This window comes from Felis catus, chromosome F2, assembly GCF_018350175.1.
Source record: "Felis catus isolate Fca126 chromosome F2, F.catus_Fca126_mat1.0, whole genome shotgun sequence".
NCBI classification, from domain to species: domain Eukaryota; kingdom Metazoa; phylum Chordata; class Mammalia; order Carnivora; family Felidae; genus Felis; species Felis catus.
Genome location: NC_058385.1, coordinates 6,211,299 through 6,237,501, shown reverse-complemented (window position 1 = coordinate 6,237,501; position 26,203 = coordinate 6,211,299). Strand labels below are relative to the sequence as shown.

The 26,203-nt window shown below is 42.9% G+C and overlaps 1 protein-coding gene and 1 long non-coding RNA gene across 8 annotated transcripts in view; one reads left to right on the top strand and one right to left on the bottom strand.

Annotated features, from left to right (window-relative positions):
* The window catches only part of LOC109495973 (cytosolic 10-formyltetrahydrofolate dehydrogenase-like), a 54,195-nt gene extending 29,034 nt beyond the window's left edge, over positions 1-25,161 (top strand). For 2 of the 7 annotated variants that reach the window (XM_045049842.1, XM_045049844.1), the window contains one exon: positions 11,755-11,881. In XM_045049842.1, the coding sequence (XP_044905777.1) occupies positions 11,755-11,822 (68 nt within the window). In that variant the 3' untranslated portion in view covers positions 11,823-11,881. The other 5 variants (XM_045049840.1, XM_045049839.1, XM_045049841.1 and 2 more) reach the window with 5 other exon arrangements.
* On the bottom strand, positions 23,861-25,693 carry LOC123383082. Its single transcript, XR_006592427.1, has 2 exons — positions 25,515-25,693; positions 23,861-23,894 (listed from the first exon to the last, which is right to left on the bottom strand). It is a non-coding gene; the product is annotated as an uncharacterized LOC123383082 (long non-coding RNA).
* Between the last annotated feature and the right edge of the window lie 510 nt (positions 25,694-26,203).

Sequence of the window (26,203 nt, the reverse complement as noted above, 5' to 3'; positions counted from 1 at the left end):
ATGACGTCTGGGCCCGCTCAGCTTATATTGCCTGCTTATTTTTCTTTTTCCTGTGATGGGTTATACTTTCCTATTTCTTTGCTTGCATCATAGCTTTGCTAAAAGCTGGACAGTTTAGGTACTATATTGTACCAGTGCTGGGTACTGATCCTCTTCTTCCCTTTCCAACGTTCATTTTCATTTTTTTTGCTTGTTTATGTCTTTCGTGACTTGGCCAGGCTATTTGAGTGAAGTCTATTTTCCCTGTGGTGTGTAGTCAGTGATGTGAATCGTCAGGGAGCACAGCCTTGAGTGGGGGATGATAGCAGTTTCAGCAGGGCTCTCTATCGCTCTCTTTTTCCCTGGTCTGTCCGTTGCTATCGGTCCTTTTGGTCATACTTGGTCATACTTGGCCGTTCAGATCAGCTAACTGAAGTCTGGTTGATCTACCGTTTCCAACAATGCCCTGGGACATCAACTGCTCTACGATAGGTTCCAAGTAAATTTGGACCCCTTTGCAGGAGTAGTTTCTGAGGCCAGCCTTTGAGGTTTGTTTCTACCCAGAGGGCTCTCCCGTGGTTCTCTCTAGTAAACTGACCTGTGGTTTACCCGAATGCTGTCATAGAGCTATCGGCCTTCTCTTAAATGCTCATCCTCAAGGTCTCTGTTGTGTTTGAGAGGGCCCTTAAAATTGAACTTCATCACAGTTTCAAATAAAGTCAGTGCCTTTTAGGAGCTCTCTGTTCTTACAGACATCTTCTCTCCCTGCCCCAAATCTCTGAACCTCTGGCACAGGTGATGGGCCCTATGAGGGAGCCGGGGCTAGGCAGATGTGGTCCCAGTAGTCTCAGCCTGCCACACCTGGGTTAGAGCCTTCACTTTTTGAGTAGGGACTAGGTGGAAGCCATACTCAGCAGGAATTTAGCCACTAAAGCACAGAGTTGGGGGTGCCTGGGTGGCTCAGTGAGTTAAGTGTTCGACTTCAGCTCGGGTCATCATCTCGTGATCTGTGGGTTCGAGCCCCATGTCGGGCTCTACACTGACAGCTCGGAGCTCAGAGCCTGGAACCTGCTTCATGTTCTGTGTCTCCCTCTCTTTCTGCCCCTCCCCTGCTCATGCTCTCTCTCTCTCTCTCTCTCTCTCTGTCTCTCTCTTGCTCTCTCTCTCTCTGTCTCACAAAACTAAATTCAAAAAAATGTTTTAACTAAATTAAAATGCTGAGTTGGAGGAGATGAAATATGGTGATGGCCTGCCCCTGCCAGTGAGATGTCATATCCCTGAACTGGGAGCTGGAGGAGAGGAACACTGCCTTCCTGACCACATCTGCCTGGGGTGGAGTTTCCACCCTGTCTTCTCTAAAGACTCACCTCCAAGGCAACATTCTCATTTTTTTTTAATATGAAATTTATTGTCAAATTGGTTTCCATATAACACCCAGTGCTCCTCCTAAGGGGTGCCCTCCTCAATTCCCATCACCCACCCGCCCCTCCCTCCCACTCCCCATCAACCCTCAGTTTACTCTCAGTTTTGAAGAGTCTCTTATGGCTTGGCTCTCTCCCTCCCTAACTTTTTATTTCCTTCCCCTCCCCCATGGTGTTCTGTTAAGTTTCTCAGGATCCACTTAAGAGTGGAAACATATGGTATCTGTCTTTCTCTGTATGACTTATTTCACTTAGCATAACGCTCTCCAGTTCCATCCACGTTGCTACAAAGGGCCATGTTTCATTCTTTCTCATTGCCACATAGTACTCCATTGTGTATATAAACCACAATTTCTTTATCCATTCATCAGTGAATGGACATTTAGGTTCTTTCCATAATTTGGCTATTGTTGAGAGTGCTGCTATAAACATTGGGGTACAAGTGCCCCTATGCGTTGAGGAACCTCCACACTGTTTTCCAGAGTGGCTGCACCAGTTGGCATTCCCACCAACAGTGCAGGAGGGTTCCCATTTCTCCACATCCCCTCCAGCATCTATAGTCTCCTGATTTGTTCATTTTGGCCACTCTGACTGGCATGAGGTGATATCTGAGTGCGGTTTTGATTTGTATTTCCCTGATGAGGAGTGACATTGAGCATTTTTTCATGCGCCTGTTGGCCATCTGGATGTCTTCTTTAGAGAAGTGTCTATTCATGTTTTCTGCCCATTTCTTCACTGGATTATTTGTTTTTCAGTGTGGAGTTTGGTGAGCTCTTTTTAGATTTTGGATACTGTCCCTTTGTCTGGTATGTCATTTGCAAATATTTTTTCCCATTCCTTTGGTTGCCTTTTAGTTTTGTTGGTTGTTTCCTTTGCAGTGCAGAAGCTTTTTATCTTCATGAGGTCTCAATAGTTCATTTTTGCTTTTAATTCCCTTGCCTTTGGGGATGTGTCAAGTAAGAAATTGCTGCGGCGGAAGTCAGTGAGGTTTTTTTCCTGCTTTCTCCTCTAGGGTTTTGATGGTTTCCTGTCTCACAGTCAGGTCCTTTTTCCATTTTGAGTTTGTTTTTGTGAATGGTGTAAGAAAGTGGTCTAGTTTCATTCTTTTGCATGTTGCTGTCCAGTTCTTCCAGCACCATTTGTTAAAGAGACTGTCTTTTTGCTACTGGATATTCTTTCCTTCTTTGTCAAAGATTAGTTGGCCATACATTTGTGGGTCTAATTCTGGGGTCTCTATTCTATTCCATTGGTCTATGTGTCTGTTTTTGTGCCAATACCATGCTGCCTTGATGATGACAGCTTTGTAGTAGAGGCTAAAGTCTGGGATTGTGATGCCTCCTGGTTTGGTCTTCTTCAATATTACTTTGGCTATTCAGGTCTTTTGTGGTTCCATACAAATTGTAGGATTACTTGTTCTAGCTTCGAGAAGAATGCTGGTTCAATTTTGATTGGGATTGCATGGAATGTGTAGATAGCTTTGGGTAGTATTAAGAGTTTAACAATATTTATTCTACCAATCCATGAGCACTGAATGTTTTTCCACTTCTTTGTATCTTCTTCAATTTCCTTCATAAGCTTTCTATAGTTTTCATTGTATAGATCTTTTACCTCTTCGGTTAAGTATATTTCTAGGTATTTTATGATTCTTGGTGTAATTGTGAACAGGATCAGTTTCTTTATTTGTCTTTCTGTTGCTTCATTATTAGTGTATAAGAATGCAACTGATTTATGTACATTGATTTTGTATCCTGCAACTTTGCTGAATTCATGTATCAGTTCTAGCAGACTTTTGGTGGAGTCTTTTGGGTTTTCCATGTATAATATCATGTCATCTGTGAAAAGTGAAAGCTTGACTTAATCTTTGCCAATTTTGATGCCTTTGATTTCATTTTGTTGTCTGATTGCACTCTTCCAGCACTCTGTTAAACAACAGTGGTGAGAGTGTACATCCCTGTTGTGTTTCTTATCTCAGGGGAAACCTCTCAGTTTTTCCCCATTGAAGATGATATTGGCTGTGGGATTTTCATAAATGGCTTTTATGATGTTTAAGTATGTTCCTTCTATCCCGCCTGTCTCAAGGATTTTTATTCAGAAAGAATACTGAATTTTGTCAAATGCTCTTTCTGCATCAATTGACAGAATCATGTGGTCCTTTTCTTTTTTTTATTAATGTGATGTATCACATTGATTGATTTGCGAATGTTGAACCAGCCCTGCAGCCCAGGAATGAATCCCACTTGATCATGGTGAATAATTCTTTTTATATGCTGTTGAATTCGATTTGCTAGTATCTTATTGAGAATTTTTGCATCCATATTCATCAGGGATATTGGCCAGTAGTTCTCTTTTATTGCTGGGTCTCTGTCTCGTTTAGGAATCAAAGTAATGCTGGCTTCATAGAATGAGTCTGGAAGCTTTTCCTTCCATTTCTACTTTTTGCAACAGCTTGAGAAGGATAGGTATTATCTCTACTTTAAATGTCTGGTAGAATTCCCCTGGGAAGCCATCTGGTCCTGGACTCTTATTTGTTGGGAGATTTTTGATAACTGATTCAATTTATTCACTGGTTATGGGTCTGTTCAAGTTTTCTATTTCTTCCTGTTTGAGTTTTGGAAGTGTGTGGGTGTTTAGGAATTTGTCCATTTCTTCCAGGTTGTCCAGTTTGTTGGCATATAATTTTTCATAGTATTCCCTGATAATTGTTTGTATCTCTGAGGGACTGGTTGTAATAATTCCATTTTCATTCATGATTTTATCTATTTGGGTCATCTCCCTTCTCTTTTTGAGAAGCCTGGCTAGAGGTTTATCAATTTTGTTTATTTTTTTTTAAAAAACTGACTCTTGGTTTCATTGATCTGCTCTACACTTTTTTGATTCTATATTATTTATTTCTGCTCTGATCTTTCTTACTTCTCTTCTTCTGATGGTTTTGGGTTGTCTTTGCTGCTCTGCTTCTCTTTCCTTTAGGTGTGCTGTTAGATTTTGTATTTGGGATTTTTCTTGTTTCTTGAGGTAGGCCTGGATTACAATGTATTTTCCTCTCAGGACTGCCTTCGCTGCATCCCAAACCACTTGGATTGTTGTATTTTCATTTTCATTTGTTTCCATGCATTTTTTAATTTCTTCTCTAATTGCCTGGTTGACCCATTCATTCTTTAGTAGGGTGTTCTTTAACCTCCATGCTTTTGGAGGTTTTCCAGAGTTTTTCCTGTGGTTGATTTCAAGTTTCATAGCATTGTGGTCTGAAAGTGTGCATGGTATGATCTCAATTCTTTTAGACTGATTAAGAGCTGTTTTGTGACCCAGTATGTGAACTATCTTGGAGAATGTTCCATGTGCACTTGAGAAGAAAGTATCTTCTGTTGCTTTGGGATGCAGAGTTCTAAATATATCTGTCAAGTCCATCTGATCCAATGTATCATTCAGGGCCCTTCTTTCTTTATTGATCCTGTGTCTAGATGATCTATCCATTGTTGTAAGTGGAGTATTAAAGTCCCCTGCAATTACCACATTCTTATCAATAAGGTTGCTTAGTTTGTGATTGATTGTTTTATATATTTGGGGGCTCCCGTATTCGGCGCATAGACATTTATAATTGTTAGCTCTTCCTGATGGATAGACCCTGTGATTATTATATAACGCCCTTCTTCATCTCTTGTTACAGCCTTTAATTTAAAGCCTAGTTTGTCTAATACAAGTATGGCTACTCCAGCTTTCTTTTCACTTCCAGTAGCATTATAGATAGTTCTCCATCCCCTCACTTTCAATCTGAAGGTGTCCTCAGGTCTAAAATGAGTCTCATGTAGACTGCAAATATATGGGTCTTCTTTTTGTTGTTGTTGTTGTTTTTTTAATCCATTCTGATATCCTGTGTCTTTTGGTTGGAGCAGTTAGTCCATTTACATTTAGTGTTATTATAGAAAGATATGGGTTTAGAGTCATTGTGATGTCTGTAGGTTTTATGCTTGCAGTGATGTCTCTGGTACTTTGCGTTCCTTGCAACATTTCACTCACAGAATCCCCTTAGGATGTCTTGTAGGGCTGGTTTATTGTTTATGAATTCCTTCAGTTTTTGTTGGTTTGGTAAAACCTTTATCTTTCATTCTATTCTGAATGACAGACTTGAGGGATAAGGGACTCTTGGCTGCTTATTTTTTCTCTTCATCACATTGAAGATTTCCTGCCATTCCTTTCTGGCCTGCTAAGTTTTAGTAGATAGGTCTGCCACTACGCTTATAGGTCTATCTTTGTAAGTTAGAGCCTGTTTATCCCTAGCTGCTTTCAGAATTTTCTCTTTATCCTTGTGTTTTGCCAGTTTCTCTGTGATATATCATGCAGAAGATCAATGCAGGTTACCTCTGAAGGGAGTTCTCTGTGCCTCTTGGATTTCAATGACTTTTTCCTTCTCCAGATCAGGGAAGTTCTCAGCTATGATTTGTTCAAGTACACCTTCTGCCCCTTTCTCTCTTCTTCTTCTTCTTCTTCTTCTTCTTCTTCTTCTTCTGGAATTCCTATGATACGGATATTGTTCCATTTGATTGCATCACTTAGTGCTCTAATTCTCCCCTCATGTTCCTGGATTTTTTTTATCTGTCTTTTTCTCAGCTTCCTCTTTTTCCATAATTATACCTTCTAATTTACCTATTGTCCCTCTGCCTCTTCAATCCGTGCTATGGCCACCTCTATTCTATTTTGCACTTCATTTATAGCATTGTTTAGCTCCTTATGACTATTTCTTTGTCCCTTGATCTCTGTAGCATTAGATTCTCTGCTGTCCTCTATGCCTTTTTCAAACTCAGCGATTAATTTTATGACTATTATTTTAAATTGTTGTTCCGTTATATTGCTTAAATAGTTTTTGATCAATTCATTAGCTGTCGCTACTTCCTGGAGTTTCTTTTAAGGAGAATTCTTCCGTTTCATCATTTTGGGTAGTCCCTGAGGTGACTCCAAACTGCAGGCACTTCCCCTGTGCTGTCTGTCTCACAGGATCCCCTTAGGATCTCTTGTAGGGCTGGTTTAGTGGTGACAAATTCCTTCAGTTTTTGTTTGTTTGGGAAGATCTTTATCTCTCCTTCTATTCTGAATGACAGACTTGCTGGATAAAGGATTCTCGGCTGCATATTTTTCCTGTTCATCACATTGGAGATTTCCTGCCATTCCTTTCTGGCCTGCCAAGTTTCAGTAGATAGATCTGTCGCTAGTCGTATCAGTCTCCATTTATATGTTAGAGCATGTTTATCCCTAGCTGCTTTCAGAATTTTCTCCTTATCCTTGTATTTTGCCAGTTTCACTATGATATGTCGTGCAGAAGATCGATTCAAGTTACTTCTGAAGGAAATTCTCTGTGCCTCTTGGATTTCAATGCCTTTTTCCTTCCCCAGTTCAGGGAAGATCTCAGCTATGATTTCAAGTACACCTTCAGAACCTTTCCCTCTCTCTTCCTCCTCTGGAATACCAATTATGTGTATATTATTTTTCTTTAGGGCATCACTTAGTGCTCTAATTCTCCCCTCATATTCCTGGATTTTTTTTATCTCTCTTTTTCTCAGCTTCTTCTTTTTTCATAATTTTATCTTCTAGTTCACCTATTCTCTCCTCTGCCTCTTCAATCCGAGCCGTGGACGTTTCCATTTTATTTTGCAGCTCCTTTATCACATTTTTTAGCTCCTCCTGACTGTTCCTTAGTCCCTTGATCTCTGTAGCAAGATTCTCTGCTGTCCTTTATACTGTTTTCAAGCCCAGCGATTAATTTTATGGCTATTATTCTAAATTCACTTTCTGTTATATTGTTTAAATCCTTTTTGATCAGTTCGCTAGCTGTCGTTATTTACTGGAGATTCTTTTGAGGTGAATTCTTCTGTTTGGTCATTTTGGATAGTCCCTGGAGTGGTGCGGACCTGCAGGGCACTTCCCCTGTGCTGTGGTGTATAACTGACCACAGTTGGTGGTCAGTTGGTGGCCGGGGCCGGGGCCGCAGTCAGACCTGATGTCTGCCCCCAGCCCACCGCTGGGGCCACAGTCAGACTGGTGTGTGCCTTCTCTTCCCCTCTCCTAGGGGCGGGATTCACTATGGGGTGGCGTGGCCCGTCTGGGATACTTGCACACTGCCAGGCTTGTGGTGCTGGGGATCTGACGTATTAGCTGGGGTGGATCGGCAGGTGCATGGGGGTGGGAGGGGGCAGGCTCAGCTTGCTTTTCCTTCAGAGATCCGCTTCGGGAGGGGCCTTGTGGCCCTGGGAAGGAGTCAGACCTGCCACCAGAGGGATGGATCTGCAGAAGCACAGCGTTGGGTGTTTGCGCGGTGCAAGCAAGTTCCCTGGCGGGAACTGGTTCCCTTGGGGGATGGGCGAGGGAGATGGCGCTGACGAGCGCCTTTGTTCCCCGCCAGACCGAGCTCTGTCATCCAGAGCTCAACAACTCTCCCTCCCGTTGTCCTCCAGCCCTCCCGTTCTCCGAGCAGAGCTGTTAGCTTATAACCTTCCAGATGTCAAGTCCCTCTTGCTGTCGGAACACACTCTGTCCGGCCCCTCCGCTTTTGCCAGCCAGACTCGGGGGCTCTGCTTGGCTGGCGGGCCGCCCCTCCGCCCCGGCTCCCTCCCGCCAGTCCGTGGAGTGCGCACTGCCTCTCTGCCCTTCCTACCCTCTTCCGTGGGCCTTTCTTCTGTGCCTGGCTCCAGTGACTCCATTCTGCTAGTCTTCTGGCGGTTTTCTGGATTACTTAGGCAGGTGTAGGTGGAATCTAAGTGATCAGCAGGACATGGTGAGCCCAGCGTACTCCTATGCACCATCTTCCCCTATCTCTCAACACATAGGTTCTTTATCCCCCCCTGTGTTGTCTGGAGTAACTTGTGTTGGTGGGCGGGGCCACAGTCAGACACGATGTCTGCCCTCAACCCATCGCTGGGGCCACAGTCAGACTGGTGTGTATCTTATCTTCCCCTCTCCCAGGGGCAGGATTCACTGTGGTGTGGCCCCTGTCTGGGCTACTTGCACACTGCCAGGCTTGTGGTGCTGCTTCGATGGGAACTCGCCAAGGGGGTATTAGCAGGGGTGGATCTGCAAGGTGCACAGGGGCTGGAAGGGCAGGCTTAGCTAGCTTTGCCATTGGTGGTCCCCTGCAGGAGGGGCCCTACAGGACCATGAGGGAGGCAGGCCAGTCAGAGAGATGGATCCACAGAAGCACAACATTGGGCATTTGGGGGGTGCAAGCAAGTTCGGTGATGGAAACTGGTTCCCTTTGGAATTTCAGCTGGGGGATGGGAGAGGGAAATTCCACTTGCCAGTGCCTTTGTTCCCTGCTGAGCTGAGCTCTGTCTTCCTGGGCTCAACAACTCTCCCTCCTGGAGTCCTCTCACCCTCCCTGCTCTCTGAGAGCAGAGCTGTTGACTTTTAACATTCCAGATGTTAAGTCCCACTGGCTGTCAGAACTCACAGAGTCCAGCCCCTCCACTTTGGCAAGCCAGAATTCGAGGGCTCTGCCTTGCAGGGCGGGCTGCCCCTCCACTGCCCTGGCTCCCTCCCGCCAATCCGTGTAGTGCGCACCACCTCTCCGCCCTTCCTACCCTCTTCCGTGAGCCCCTTGTCTATGCTTGCCTCCGGAGAGTCCGATCTGCTAGTATTCTGGCAGTTTTGTGGGTTATTTAGTCAGATATCGGTGGAATCTAAGTGATCAGTAGGACGCGGTGAGGCCAGTGTCCTCCTACACCGCCATCTTCCCCTCTGGAAGCAACTTCTTAATAGACATGTCTCTCGTGGTAGGGAAATAAAAGAAAAATAGAGTATCGGGAATTCATCTAGATAAAATGTTTCTGCACAGTGAACTAAATTATCAACAAAACTAGAAGGCAACCTTCAGAATGGGAGAAGTCATTGCCAACATCATACCTGATAAAGGGTTAGTATCCAAAACGGATTAAAAAAACTTATAAAAACGAACACCAGAAAAACAAATAATCAACTTAAAAAATGGTCACAAGGCAGGAATAGCCATTTTCTGAAGAAGATAGAGAGATAGCTAACAGACACATGGAAAGATGCTAAAATCACTCACCATTCATTCTTTTTTAAAAAAATTTTAATGTGTATTTACTTTTGAGAGAGAGACAGAGGAGTAAGTGGGGGAGGGGCAGAGAGAGAGGGAGACATAGAATCTGAAGCAGCCTCCAGGCTCTGAGCAAGAGGTCAGCACAGAGCCTGATGAGGGACTCACACCCATGAACTGTGAGATCATGATCTGAGCTGAAGTCGGACGCTCAACTGACTGAGCCACCCAGACGCCCCCCAAAGGTTTTAGACTGCTGTGTTCTCATTATTATTTGTTTCCACATATTTTTCATTATGTTTTTAAATTTCTTATCTGGCCCATTTATTTTTTAGTAGTATGTTGTTTAACATTCACGTATTTGTGGTTTTTCAAAAAAAAAAATTGTGGCTGACTTCCAGTTTCATAGCATGGTGGTTAGGAAATAATCATGGTATTATCTAAATCTTTTTGTACTTATTGAGACCTTATTTGTGACCTAGTACGTGATCCTCCCTGGAGAATGTCCCATGTGCAGTTGAAAAGATTGTGTAGTCTACTTCTTTGATATGGATAGTTCTGAATATATCAGCTAAATCCATCTGGTCCAGGTGTGTCTTTCATAGCCATTATTACCTTGTTGATTTCTGCTTAGATTATTTGTCCACAGCTGTAATTGTAAAATACTATTAATGAGTTCCTTTGTATTTGTTATTGTTCTGTGTATTTGAGTGTTCCAATTTGGGCATAAATGTTTACAATTGTTAGATCTTTTTGTTAATTGGACCTCTTTATTATGATAGAGAGACCTTATTCATCTCTTGTTAGCCTTTGGTTTAAAATCTAGTTTCTCTAATGTAAGTATTGCTCCTCTGGCTTTCTTTTGACATCCATTTTCATGATAAATATCTCTCCATCCCTTCACTTCCAATGTGCAGGTATCTTTAGGTATAAAATGATTCTCTTAAAGGCAGCATATTCACGGGTGTTGTTTTTCTTATGCATTCTGACACCCTATGCCTCTTGATTGGAACATGTAGTCTACATTCAGAGTGACTATTGACAGTTATTAATTTACTGCCATGTTTGTTTTGTCATTGCTTATGGAGATTTTCTCTTTTTCCTTCTAGTCTTTATTGTTTTTGTCTTTCTCAGTCAAAGAATTCCCTTTTACTATTTCTTGAAGGTCTGGTTTAATGGTCATGAACCAATATAGTATTGTTTGTCAGGGAAACTATTTATCTCTGCTATTCTGAATGACAGCCTTCATGTATAGAGTATTCTCAGCTACACATTTTTCCCATTTAGTGTGTTGAATATATCATGCCACTCCCTTCTGCTGGCCTGGTTTCTGTGGGGGAAGGCTGCTGTTACATCATTTGTCTTTCCTTATAGGTTGGACTTCTTTTTGCTTATACTTTCAGGATGTTTTTATTATCTCTATATTTTACAAATTTTATTACAATATGTATTTGATTTTGGCTTGTTTTGTTGAATTTGATGGGGCTTCTCTATATCTTTTGGATTTGGATGTCTCAGATTATGGAAGTCTTCAGCTATAATTTCTTTTTGGTGCAATTGTAGATGGGATTTTTTATCTTTCTGCTACATCATCATGAGTCTAGAAATGAACAGATTCCTGCATAATAATTGTGTATTCTATAACTTTATTGAATTAATTTTCAATTCCAATGGTTTCTTGGTGGATTCATTAAGGTTTTTTATATAGTGTCATATCATCTGCAAAGAGTAAGTTTTCATTCTCCCTTACCATGTTGGATGACTTTTCTTTCTTTTTTCTTGTCCTATTGCTATGTTTACCACTTTTTGTATTATGTTGAACAAAGGTGGTAAAAGTAGATATTTGTACTTCCTTCCTGATCATAGAGGAAAGGTTTTCACTTTGTCACCATTGAGTATGTTAGCATGTTTTATTTTTATATATGGCCGTTTTCATGTTGAGGTATATACTTTCTAAACCCACTTTGTTGAGTTGTTAAAATGAACAGATGATGTATCTTGTCAAACGCTTTGCTGCATCTGTAGAGATGATCGTATGGTTTTTACCCTTCATCTTTTTAAATATGATTTATAAAATTGTTTTACCTGTGAATTGTGAACCACCCATGCATTCCTAAAATAAATCACAGTGGATTGTGATTAATGATGTTTACGTTTTAGGGGCGCCTGGGTGGCTCTGTCGGTTAAGTGTCTGACTTCGGCTTCAGGTCATGATCTCATAGTTTGTGAGCCATTTGCTGAAGGGGAGTTGGTGCGAACATCTCTATGGATTTGTAGAACTCCCCAGTGCATTCTCCATTTTCAGAGCAGAAAGAAGATGTCTACAAAGGTTTCTACAAGTGCACCCATGGTCCACCTTCAGCTTCACTGTCCTGTGACACCCTCACAACCCTGTTTCTGGTGAGTCTATCGGGGGCATCGCTCAACTGTACCTGTCTCAGCCCCTCCAGTCCTCCACCCTGCAGTCTGGCCCTCCCACTCCTGCCACACTGAGGGGCGCGCGGCACGAACAAGCTGAACTCATCTTCAGGATTCCCATGAGGAGCTGAAGTGTCTGGCTTTGAGAAGTGGTTATAGACATCACTTCCATTTCAGGAAAACCACTCCTTGCAGGAAAGGGTCAGGGTTAATTTTGGAAAAAAAAAAAAACAAAAACAAAAACAAAAAAACTTCCCAAAGATATGTTTTACTTAGCCCATAATGAATGGGCTCCTCCGTCTTTGGGGCCAGACTGATGGAATATTGGGAAAGTGTTCTGGTAGGGACATATTTGGGTTGAAATGACTGATCCATACATTGAGAGGTACAAGGATATTCCCCTCATCCTGTCTAATTGGGGTGATCTGAAAGTCAACTTACTCCAGCCATTCTGTGTCGCTGTGTTCTCCAGTGTTAAGTGAAGATGCTGGTTTTGCCTAAAGAGAGGAAGAACTAACCTGTCAGGAAACAAGCACATGTGGCATGCTCCCCAGAAAAGGCTGGACTAGGGATGGAAATGGCCTTGGGTGTATGCCTGAAGGAAGAACATGAGACCCCGGATCCTGTAATTAATAGTGAGTGTTCCACATCTCCTATGGAGTGCCAAGGTGAATGTCACAGGACTCCACTCCTGTCCCAAATTTATGCAGAGAGAGGGAGGGACTGGCCTTGAGGTTGCCAGATGAGCTGACCACCAGCACATTCTTCTGTGACTCCACTGTGGTGGTGGGCATGAGGCAAAGGTCATTCCCAAACAGGCATTCGGGAAGTGTGACTAGAGTGGATGTGTCATGTCTCACACAAGTCAGCACACCAGTTCAGGGCTCACTCTTCTATCTGACCTGGCTCCCTTTGGCAGGTCTTGGGGGGGATGATATTTAGGCTAAAGACACCAGTAAGAGGAGCCAATTCGATGTAAGCTTTGAGCAAGCCCAACATCAATGACAACCATCCCATTAAAACCCATCGTTACCTACTTCCACTAGAATAAACTAAACTTCTCAAATGCCCTCAACACACAGAACACACGTTTCCTCAATAATTCCCACTGTCAACCAGACTTTTGGTCTTTACAAGTACTTATCCTTCCATCTTTGGAAATACATTTGGCAAACGATGTGTTTTAGCTACCCTATGCCCTCATCGTTGCCTGGAGAGAAGAAAGCCACGATGATGTGACTTTCCACACAGGTTGCCCTGTAGCTTCCCAGCTGTGTCTGGCCAGGGCTCACTGTGCTCCTTCTGGTTTGGGCACAGAACTGGGGCTGCATTTGCTGGTCACAGTCTTTCTGACCCACTACTTGCTAACACACTAGATTTAAGAACATCCAGAGTCTTATGACACAGCCCAAATATGAAAGATGAATGATTAAGAACACTTGCCAAATAAAAGCCCAGAGAGATGTCATCTTGAATATGTCCCACGATTCACAGACCCCCAACGCCAATGATGACCTAGGTGTTAGGATTCCCAATGGATGTGAAAGGAGACATCATTAAAAAAATGCTCTAGCGAGCAATTACAAATGTGTTTGAAACAAATGAGAATGAGTCTCAGGAAAGGAAGAAAGGTGTAAAGAAGTACATAATCAACAACTACAACTGAAAAGTATAATGACTACAATTTTTAAAACACACACACACACACACACACACACACACACACACCACAAAGAATAAAACCTAATATCTATGTCACAGGAATCTCAGAAAGGGAAAATATAAAAAAGTGGGGACTAAAAATATATTTCAAGAGAAAAATCAAAAAATTGTTTCGGGAAAACATGGCTGATCTCCCAAATTTGACAAAAGATCTGAACCTAATGATCTAAGAAAATGAGTAAATCCCAAAGAGTTGAAACCTCAAGAAACCCAAGAAACATGCCATGGACTACACTATGCTCCCACCCCATTCACAATTTTCCAGTTCTGTCCCCATAAGCTTGCATGTGGGGCCTTGGAAGATAATGAGGTTATGTTAGGTCACAAGTTTAGGACCCTCATGATGAGGTTAGCATGCTTGCAAGGAGAGATGCCAGAGAGCTGGCACCCTCTCTCCACGCACACATACAGAGAGAGGTCATGTGAGCACAAAGCCAGAAGGTGGCCATCTGCAAGCCAAGAAGATGAGTCTCCCCAGAATGTGACCACACGGGTGCCCTTGTTGGATTTCTACCCTAGACAACTGTAAGAAAGTGCATTACGGATATTTAGCCATTGGCTTAAACTTAATGCATTTTTACACATTGCAATAAAGCAAGATTCAGAAACTAAAATACATGGTGAATTGGACTTTATCAAGATTAAAACTGGGGCGCCTGGGTGGCGCAGTCGGTTAAGCGTCCGACTTCAGCCAGGTCACGATCTCGCGGTCCAGGAGTTCGAGCCCCGCGTCAGGCTCTGGGCTGACGGCTCAGAGCCTGGAGCCTGTTTCCGAGCCTGTTTCCGATTCTGTGTCTCCCTCTCTCTCTGCCCCTCCCCCGTTCATGCTCTGTCTCTCTCTGTCCCAAAAATAAATAAATGTTGAAAAAAAAAATTAAAAAAAAAGATTAAAACATTTTGCTCTTCTAAAGAGCCTGTTTGTTAGCTAACTTAATATAACATATAATTATATTAATTATGTAAATAGTTAATATAATTATCATAATTATATGAATAATAAATACAATCATTATAATTATATTAATTATATAAATAATAAATATAATCATTATAATTATAATTATTATAATATAATATAAATTATATTAAAAATAATGTAGGGGCGCCTGAGTGGCTCGGTCCACTAAGTGTCCGACTTTAACTGAGGTCAAGATCTCCTTGTTCATGAGTTCGAGCCCCGCATCAGTCTCTGTGCTGACAGCTCGGAGCCTGGAGCCTGCTTCAGATTCTGTGTCTCCCTCTCTCTCTGCCCCTCACCCACTTGCACTCTGTCTCTCTCTCTCAAAAAAAATAAATACACATTAAAAAAATATCTTGTTAATAGGATAAAAAGACAAGCTCTACACTAGGCGAACATGTTTGCAAACCACACGTGACAAAGAACTTGTATCTGCACAGTATAAAAAAATTCAGAATGCAACAAAAGGTAACAACAAATAAGGAAAACATTTTCCAAATAGGAAATGGACAAAAGACATGAAGAAACATTTCAGCAAAGATAACATACAGGTGGCATAAGCACATGAGAAAATGTTCTACATCACTAGCCATGAGGTAAATACAAATGACAACTGACTGAGTAATCACTCCCCGCCTGTTAGAAGAGCTGGTTCAACAGTGAAAAGATAAAATGTTGGAAAGAGGCAGCTCTCTCATGCATTGCTGGTGGGAATGTAAATAGCACAGCCACTCTGGTAAGACAGTTTGCTAGCTGAACATAAACCCTACAAGCTAGCAGTCAGGTTCCTGGACATTTATTCATCCCAGAGAATTTAAACTTAAAATCCCACAAAACGCTGGGCACAAATGTTCACTGCAGGGTAGTGTGTAATAGCCAAACCACTGGAAGCAAACAAAATGTCCCTCGAATGGATAAACAAAGCATTCCATCCACACTAGGGAGCCCTACACAGTGATAAATAACATACATATATATATATATATATATATATATATATATATATATATATGTATGTGTATATATATGTATATGTAGGTATATATATGTAGGTATATGTATGTAGATATATACATATATATGTAGATGTATATGTAGGTATACATATATGTACGTATATACATATGTATGTATGTATATATATGTATGTATACATATATGTGTATATACATATATATATATGTATATGTATACACACACACACACACACACACACACACACACACAAAGTAAACTCAGCTAAACAGTCTTCTCAGTGGAGATGCAGAGCCAGGAGGGAGGCATCAGCATAATGTTCAACATGAAATGGAAACATCATTCACTTACATTTCAATCCGTGCCATGACATGGAGACACACGTCAGGGTTCTGGTAGGTAGGAAGCTGCTTCCAAGGAGAATGCAGGCAAATGGTGTGTATAGAGCCAATGTAGCAGGAGTCCACTTCTGGGATGAGACTGATAAATGAGGCAGAAAACTGGTAAGGTTTTTAATGCTGGCAGAGGTCATTGGCTATTGTATAGCGTGAGATCATTGACATTGCCCCTGGGGGGAGAAAGGTTTTGCATCTCTATTCTCCTAGGCTTGTGGCTTAGTTTTCTCTTCCCTTGTGCACTTGAAAGAGTCCCAACAGGTCCTCATTGTACACAGTAAGTCAGAGGTGCTAGAGTCCAGAGTCCCTTGGTGGGCTTGTGCGATGGCGCCCTTGCCATGACCATGAAGTCCACAGACGAGTTTTGTGCTTTTCCTGTAAGTCCTGCTTCTAACCGGTCCAGTTTGGGGGTGCCTATTTGCAAGTCCTCAGGTGAGGACGTGTGATGAAGGCTGGACATTGGGACTAGCCTTCGATGATCCATATTTCCATGACTCCCTGCTCTCCGTCCAGGGCTACGTAGGTTCATGCCCTCGATGCTCCTTTCGTATAAACCCTTGACTACTTGGTGTCTCTCCTCCTCCTCACCCTGTATGGCAGTCCTGTGGCTCCCCTTGAAATCTCAGGCATAAGTTTTCTTGCCCGCCTCTGCACACTGGCCCTCCAGATCAGGGTCTGGTACGCCTTGCACGTTCAATAGATGCTTATTGAAAAATTGCACAGGTGATGCCCTGTCTCTCACCAAAATAAATAAACATTGAAAAGAAATTGAAAAAAGAAAAGAAAAATCGCACGGATGAGTTGGGATCCAAGGCACACTGTGAAGAAAACATGGGGGGTGGGAGGTAGTAGAGGTGGAAAGGCGGTTCCACAGAGTTGAAGGACATGACAAAGTCAGCGGTGGCAGGGTGGCCTTGAGGGTGGGACCCATGGTGGTGTAGTCCAGGTAGGGCCATGGGAAGGGCATGCAGAGCTGAAAAGCACCGGCATTTCAAGGAGGAGGGAGGTGGAAGGAGTCTTGTATTCCCATTGTGTCTCCCTGTCCCTTAGGGCTGCCCTTGCAGTCACGGGTCACGAGCGGGGAGGGTGCATAGCTGCAGATGTCCACGGTTGGCAGGAACGTGAGGGAGAGTGAAGAACAAACACAGAGGCCTAGGATGCAAGAGGGAGCACTAGGTTCATGTACAGCCATCTCCCTGCAAAACCAGCTTTGCAAAATCTTTGTGGGTCTCTTCGGGGGTGACAGGGAGGTCTCTACCTGGGGAGGAGACACCTGACAGTTCCCCTCCCACTGGTCTGGACTCTGGAGCCCTCTCCCTGGCTCCTGGCTGTCAGGCTGGTGGGCAGGCGGTCAGACCATCTGGTGGGCGCAGCGAGGTGTGGTGTTGCAGACCCTGGTGCCCAGCAGCTGCATCCCCTGTACTCTCACAGAATATTTATTCTGAAGACGTTCATATTTTTGATACTATTGTAAATGGCATTTAAAAAATTAATTTCCAGTTGTCTGGAAATTGTCTGACATACAATGTATATTTGTATATTATTCTTGTATTTTGCAATCTCACTAAACTTTCTTGTCTAAGCCCCACTGATTATATACGTAGGATGGCAAAGATTGTCCCTACCTGTTAGGGTCATTTGGAGGATTTAATGTAAGGGAGTCTGATATAAGTACTCAATAAATGTTAAGATGATGGTGATGATGATAATGATGATGGAGTTTGAGCTTATTTTGTGTGTGTGTGTGTGTGTGTGTGTGTGTTTCTCCCTTATTAGACCGTAATCTCCCTAAAGTTAGACATTACATCTTTATTTTTGGACAGTGGCCCTACCCCCCCCCTCGTTACTAGGTGCTCAATAAATCTTTGGTACTTACTGATGAATCGTAGTGCAAATGGAGAGAAAGATACTGAGGGAGGAGATACTAAAGGAGACAGAATAAACAAACAAAATGTTTAGTCTTTTAACCGAAAATGATGGAGAAGAGAGGGAGGAGGTGAGTCTGACTTTTAGGTCTCTGGCTTGAGGGAACGTTGGATGGTAGCCCCATTCACCATCAGCGGGGCCAAATGAAAGGTTTTGGGGAGAAGGAAAAACACTCAGAACTTCTGAGTTGAATGTGGCAATTGCACATCAAGGGCTGAACCAAAGTTTTGATCACATGGGTATCTTTATTTGAGCCCTTATGATGCTCTACTTTGGGCCCACATTTGGGAAATTTGACCGCACCTGACTTTCTTTTTTTTGTTGTTGTGATAAAGGACACATACACAAAATTTCTTATGTTAAGTCTATAGTTCAGTAGTGTTAAGTACATTCATATCGTATGGCCGTCACCGCCATTTATTTCCAGAACTCTCTTCATCTGGTAAAACCGCATCCCTGTGATGGCACCTGTTTAGAAAGGTAAGTTCAGTGACTCGTAGTAGAAGATGGTTTATAAACAACAGGATTTTTCTGGAAAACTTAAAAAAACCCAATGATATCATAGTGATGGTAAGTGATTTGTGACTTTTGTGCAAAGCTCTTACGATTAGAGTTATTTTTTATGCCACTGTCTAGTCAAATATCCAAATTGGTGCAGGTTATCGTAGGCAATTGCTCTCTATTCTTTCTGGAAAGGCAGGGGGTGTGATGATATCTCTGGGCTTTATGTGCAGGGTTTTTTTTTTTGAGAAATAGACTTTTTAATTTTAATTTTTCATTTTTTCCTTAAAAATCATTGTACTCTTTTGAAGTTAAAAGAACTCGGTTCCAGAAATCTTGAGTCAGGTATTGGACATTTCGGATAAATGATTCTACTGGTTATATTGAAATCAAGGGCAGGCCAGGTGCTCTGAGGCCAGGTGAATCTGGTTGTCTGTGAAATCGAGACCAGCCTCCACCTTATTGGTTGGGACTCCTAGTGGTCTTTGGGGCTGGTGAGAATGAGAAGGCAGGTCGTGATCCCCACGAGACCTTGTACCATAGTTGATACAAAATGTGGTTATGAAATTTTAAAAAATCATAAAATTAAAAAAAAATCATAAAATTGCCTTTGTTAGTGAGATATCCTCTGGGGGTGTGTTTTCTGGATTTCTGAGAGGGAGTTGGAGGCAGATCATGAGATTTCCCTCACAAATACGATGTGGGTCCTTAGAGCTGTTGGAACATCCAGCTCCAGAAATACAAATGGTGACATTGATGGGTAGAGTAATAACACATAGGAGGCTGCAAAGTGTTTTGATTCAGGCTATTTTTATGAAGGCTACAAATGTCATTGTTCCTTTCAATGAAAGAAGAATGCAAGGTTACTGCATTCTGGCTGGGATTGCGCCTGGCTGGGGCTCCCTATGTCTCCAGTGCTGCTGGATGGTTCAGGGGACAGCTCCATCTGAGAGAGGGGAGGGAGTAAGGCAATGATACGTTATTTGAGGATTGGTAAATGATTGTTCTCTGGAAAGAGCCCATTAGATTTAAATAAGTTTTTCTCCCAAATCCCTGTTTCGCTTGCACAAAGATGTCTAATAACAAATGATCTTTTTACTGATTCTACAAGGTTCCTCTGGCAACGCAAACATGGCCAAACCTGTCCTGTCACCCTTTTCCTTTTATATATCTGTGACCCCTGAAGTTACAGGTCAAGTTGAAAGCCAAGTAATCATGGTGATTATTTCACCCTTACATATGAATGAGCCAATTTTTGAAATGAAGCCTTTGTCTTTTATTTTGTCCTTGGGCAGATGAAGCTGTCTATCAAAAAAGTCACTGGATGGTTCTCTTCGATATGTATTAACCTTCAAAATGTCCTCCATCAGGCCTTTCAGTGATATCTAACTGGGCAAAGAGGGAAGAAAGGAGAGCCTAAGAGGACCATGTGGGAGGCTTATGCACACCTGGAGGTGACATCAGGACTTCCACCATATTCCATAGGTATGAACTCAGCCCCTTGGCCCCCGGGTGCCGGGAGTCATGGCAGATGTAGTTGCTGTCCGGAAACATCTCTACCCTGTAGAAGGTGGACAGCTAGCCATCTCTGCCACCAGTCCTACATGAGAAAAGCAAATCAGGCATATAGGTAAGTTGGAGACATTGTAAAAATTTACCCAGGGGCACCTGGGTCGCTCACTCAAGTGAGCATCGGCGTCAGCTCGGGTGATGATTTCACTGTTCCCACGATGTGGGAGTTCGAATCCCACATCGGGCTTATTGCTGTCAGTGCAAAGCCCACTTGGGCTCCTCTGCCCCACTCTCTATCTGCCCCCCTCCCTTTCATGCTTTCAATCTCTCAAAAAATGAATAAACACGTATTAAAAAAATTACCCATGAAACTATAAAATTTTATCTAAATTTTATATTGGTTGTAACCAAACAATGGAGATATGGGTAAAGCATCATTCTCCAACACCTCTCTCTCTCTCTCTCTCTTTCTCTCTCTCTCTCTCTCTCTCTCTCTCTCGTTTTTCTCTGTTGACAGGACTTTGTAATGACAGGCTTTGCTTCTGGAAGGTATCTTGGAAACATGTTCTCTTGATGTTCTATCATTAAAAAATCTTAATGACCAAACAACTCAGTGCCTCATTAACACTGTGCCTCTTCTCATTCCTGGTGCGGTGCTCTGTCATCTGGAGCCCAGCCAGCGTGGCAGGTGGTGTCGTCGGGCCTGATACTGGGGCTCGCCTTTTCACTGTCTCCCTCCCTGTTTCCTCCACTTGGCTAGCTTGGAGAGAGAGGAGCCTTTGACTTGTGTTAAAAGCTACAGGACCTGGGAGTTTTTAAAAATGAGGTTTGGTAAGACGTGTAGACATGGACACGCTCCCCAGAAGGAAGACATTTTTATTTTCCTCACAGTCCCCTAGACACAGGGAGGCATGGCACTCCACACATGGCCGCAGGGAGAGGCAGGGACTTGGGATGAGCAGACAGAGAAAGGACCTGTGGGCCAGCAGGAGCCTTTATTGCGGTTTTGTGGGCAGGAAGCAGGCTGAGCAAGCTAAGCTCAGTTTTGATTTCAGGGGGTTCTGGGCATAAGAGCGTCCCTAGTTGTGTGGTGTCCGGCCCTGGGGCGATTAGGGCAGGAGGAGAATGGCCCGGAGCGTGAGATCAAGGGGATGGTTGGAAGTGTGGGCTGTGGCTTGATCCATTTGTGTACCCCACGTGCTGTCCTAGGAAAGACTTTACCATCTCTAGAAAGTCTGCCCCTGGGAGGGGCAGTCCCTCCAGGTCAGCAAGGCCCCAGATGTTCGAGCATCATGAATACAGAAAACAAGAAGACGTAGTTAATACACAACTCAGTGCTAATCCTAGTGTATTCACTCCACTGGCTTAAATAGAACAATGTAGAAACCAACCAGAGGCTGCCTTTCCAAATTACTTATTTTTATGATACAGTTATTTGCCAAACAAAAGATTATCTAATATAAAACTATCTGATTTATCTTGACTAGACCTTCTTATTGATAACATCCCTCTCTCTCTCTCTCTCTCTCACACACACACACACACACACACACACACGTTTATGGCAGAGGCACAATAGGCTAAGACCTCAACTGTAGGTGAGCGTCTGTCTTCTGATGGACCGTGAGTGGCCCTCGGTGTTCAGACTGTCTCCCCTTGGGGCAGCGAATACCACCCCTGCAGCGGGGGTTGGGGGGGGGCAGACAGGAGCACCTGCCTGAGTGAGAGCCAGGCCTCCGGCAAAGAATGGACCTCTGGCATGAGGAGAGCCCTAGGACCTGCAGGGGAGCAGTGTTGCTGAGGTTTAGAAGCCCAGGGTTTCTCTAGGGAGTGAACCCTACTCTGTTGATTCTGGATATGGTTCGTGCCCATGCTGTCCCTGCTTACATCTGGTAGGTTCCACACAGACATACGTTAGGCAGCCCAGCACGTGGAGCCGGGTGGGACGAGGTAGGCCTCACTGGGATGTGGCCATTGGGTACTGGCAAGATAAAGGGCACGCCAGCCCTGTGAATTAGAGCTCTATGCATGCACTCTACGTCTAGCGGTGTGTGTTTCCAGGTGGAGGGGCCTCTACTCGAGGAACACTCTTGGTCTGCTACCTCGTCCCCTTTCCTCTCTTCCCCGGTCATGCCATGAGTTACCCGATTGGCAGCTGACCCTCCACCTCGACTGGGTACCGCTAATCCATTAATAACAGGAAAGCACCAGGGATTCATTTCCTTCTCTCTTCCCGCAGTCCTGGGTCCGCATTCGTGCTTTGTAGCCTCTCGGGTGGGGTGGGCTGTGAGCAGGATCCTTTGACACATGTATAGAACCATATCTTGAAAATGACTTAACAACAAAAAAAATGTCATTATAAACTCCACCTACTGGTTGCCCAGTTGCCTCATTTCTCAATGGATTACAACCCGCAAAGGAGAAAAAAAAAAGTGCTCTTTCTTGGTTTCTTACACGCCAGCATCATCCCATGGTTTTTCCTGTGCACGTGGCAGGAGGAAGTCTCTAGAGAGAGGTGCAGAGGCCTGGGCCTCAGTCTTTACCTACCCATCCCTCACTTGTGACCCCACGCAGTTCACTGGACTTCCTGGCTCTCTGTTTCCTCATCTGTTGAGTGGATGAGTTTGTCTAAAATGACCTCTGACAACGTTTGATTTCTACCTTTGCTTCTTCTCCAGGTCCCTCCTTGTGCACTTTATCTGAACATTGTGGTACATGGGGTGCTTCCTGAGCAGGGTAGTTTTATAAATGAAGGTCAAGGGTTTGGGTTTGCATTCCACCCAATGACACTGGCAACTGGCCGTGATTCTTACCAAAGACCCAGGAATGGGTTCCAAGGAGTCTGTTAACTCTCTGACATTGTATGAAAATGGTGTATTTCCACAGATCCTCAGTTTCTCAAGTGAGTAGGGATTGCTGCTGCTGGGAAGTCACCGGGCAGCATGATGCGAGTGGGGAAACCTGTCCCCAGTCGGAGAGCAAGGCCTCGTGAGAACAGCTTAGGACACGATCGGTGCACAGAGTGGGGACCAGCCTTGTGTCTCATCCCTAATGCACAACTGAATGAACTTTAACAGTCTTGCAGGGCTGCTCGGCCGTTCTCCACTTCTCCACCTGTTTAAGTGAAACACATTAGTTGATCTTCACGGACATAGAGAAGGTCATTAATTAGGCAGTGAGATTTGGGACCAAGATATAATGGTTGCCTCCGATATCAAAACAATTGATGAGGAAGTTTCCAAGTGGATTAAAGAAAACCTTAGATTTCTCCCCTGTGGAGTTCTCCATGACTCAAATGAACCAGGCAGTTCTCCATATGATTTTGTACTGTGTGGACGTGCTATAATCTTTTGTGGGCTCTGCCACTTTTCCTCTTGATCAGTGACTCTACAAAGTATTGTCTTTCGTGCCCAGTTTAAAGCCTTTAATCAAAACCTTTTCTGCTCCTCTGAGCTCACAAATGGAAGGTGTATGCGTACCTGTGATTTCTCTTGCCTTTTCTGTATTCATATTGGTCTCGGGAGAGTGACTTCATATGATATATTAAGCCTTTGAGTTTATGAACTGTGCAATCGTAAGAAAGATGGTTATTCTACTTTCCAATGTTCTGGGCTTTTGTCTTCTCATCCATCCGTTCAATTAACTCAGATCCTATTAATTCCGAAGAGTAAATGATGTTGAAAAAAAAGAAGTGGCTTATAATCAAATGAGATATTTTACTGACAAAGGAAATAATCTCAAGGATATCTGTGTGTTTGCATAAGGCGTAGGTGAAGACTTGATAAATTCTGCTGGACGAGGTGATGTGGGAAGACAAAAGTACTCAGTAAATGAAATCTCTGAGAGATCTTCTGAATCATTTCATAAAGCAAGTTCAGAATTTGAGATAGCCAAGTTTAATTCAGTTTTTAATTCAATTGTTCAAGCCATCAGCCGAATCTTACAGTTTTTCTTCGGTTACCTCATATCACCCGCTGGCAAAGTTGAATTTGTGAATTATTTGATTTTGATTGAAGGACCGTCATCTCAGAGTCCCCAAAGACCTGTATTTCGAACAGGAAGAAGAAAAGAAAAATGAGTTACCGATGCCCTGAAAGCTCTCCCCAACTCTATCAAGTGCTGCAGATGTTCTAGAGATGGAAACAATAGCAAAGATCCTGCATCACTGCTGAACTATTAGAGCACAGAGCAGGTGTTGGTATGGGAGGACATTGTTGTTGGAGCCTCTCCCGGGTCTGCCGAGGAAAAAGCTGGCCTTAGTCCTGCAATATGCGGGCCGAATAGTTCTCCTTGGTTACGCGGACCCTCAGACTGCATTGAAGCTAGTGATGTGATTTCTGCCAAGTTCACAGGCAGGTCAAGAGAGCTGTGTACGTACCTTTGTGACATTTCACTCAAAATGCTGGTGGTGGGGTGAGGGGCACAAAGAGCAATTGGAAGGCAATGCCTTCTGTTTTATGTCTGTTTTAAAATGCTAAAGTATTTCTTTACAGTCATTAAAAGAAAAGACTGATTTAAAGAGATATCAAGGATGTGCTATTAGATGATGCACGCATAGCAGGTAATCCATCTAATACCATACACTTTTCTTTCTTTCCTTCCTCCTTCCTTCCTTTCTTTCTTTCTTTCTTTCTTTCTTTCTTTCTTTCTTTTCTTCTTTCTTCTCTTTGTCTTTCTCTCTTTCTCTCTCACTTTCTTGCTTTCTAAAAATAACTTTCAACAAAATAGCGTCCCTACAATATGACTCTAGGTATGCATTGCTTGAACATGGAGAAAACCATGGACGCGTTCTTATTTGGCTGTATATTGGCTACGCAGGCTGGGGACATTGGGAAGAGTGGTGATGTGCGGCTAAAAGGCATCGTATTCTTCAGTGAGCATATGTTCTCATAACTTTGGAAGAGAAATGTAAAAAAAAAATTTAAGTGGACAATTATTTATTGCTCACGTAGTCCTAAAGCAACAGGAGCACACAGTTAAAAAAGAAAACAGCATCATCCAGAGTATCAGCCCGATAATCCATAATCCCTCAGTTTTCTGTTTCTTTACTTCTTGTCCTAATGGGTATGTGTTATTTTTCATAGTTAAAGTCATAGTAAAAATAAAATTTTTATTCAGTTTTCCTGACTTACCTTGTATTAGGTGTATCATTTTATTTTCCTTTAATGTTAATCATTTAATTCCCGACATATTGATAAAACACCGTAGAGAAGCGGTACCATGATTTACTTAACCATCATCAATTTCTGGAGATTTAAATGTTTGTACTTTTCTTTGTTAAAAATATTAAAATAATGTATAGTTTTTGTATAATGCTGTTTCCATTTTATTTTTTAGTTTTTAGTTTTTTAGAGAGAGAGAGAGAAAGAGCGTGAGCAGAGAGAGAGAGTCGGGCAGGAGGAGTCTCAAGCAGGATCCTTGCTGTCAGTGCAGAGTTGGAGGCGGGCTCAATCCCATGACCCTGAAATCATGACCTGAGCCAAAATTAAGAGCCAGATGCTTAATTGACTGAGCCACCCAGGTTTCCCAACACTTTTTTCATTTTAAAAATTAGGTGCTTCCTTAAATTAAAGCCCCAGATTTGGAGTTTTAGAGATGGATAAAAAAAAAATTATGGGTATCTTCATCATAATACACTCTAAGGACTACTAATAATATCTCACATTTCACATTCCCTGAAGCGTTTGGAAAACAATCTGGCAAAAAGACGCCCCAAAGAAGTCTAGAAGTATCTGTGGGAAAAAAAAGAAATGTGTATTTATGGTAGAGTTAGTAGGCTCAGTTCCTTGACGACACTCCCAACGTTGAACTACGAAGTTGGAGAACTTTGAACTACAGCCTCTCATGGCTTTGAGATAGGGTTATACTGCTCATTGATTTTGCTTCTTGATGATGAATTAGCCCTCGACAGTCTGAGTCGAACTTGTGAATATGGCAGAGGCAATATGTAGCTATCAAGAAACAGTCTTCAGCTATACATTAGTTTTGGCACAAAAAGACACATAAGGGAGTTGCTTTGCCAGGCTAGAAGTCTATTTCTCTTTTACATAACAGTCCAGACCTGGCCAGAAAGCCCTGGGCAAATTAAGCGGGGTTGCTTCATGAGGTTATCTTGGTGGCCGGGCTCCTCAGTTGGCTCTGCTTCCTCAACAGGTAGATATCATCTCAGGGTGTAAGTAGGTTTCTTGGCATTAGTTGGTTGCCATTTTCTAGTCAGTCAAAAGTGGGAAAGAGGAAGGGGACATAAGCAGCTTCCTGAAATGAGGCAGAAGTAGCACAAGGCTTCCATTTGTTAAGCATGAGTCACGTGGCCACACCCACCTGCAAGTAAGGCTGGGAAATGTAGTCCCTG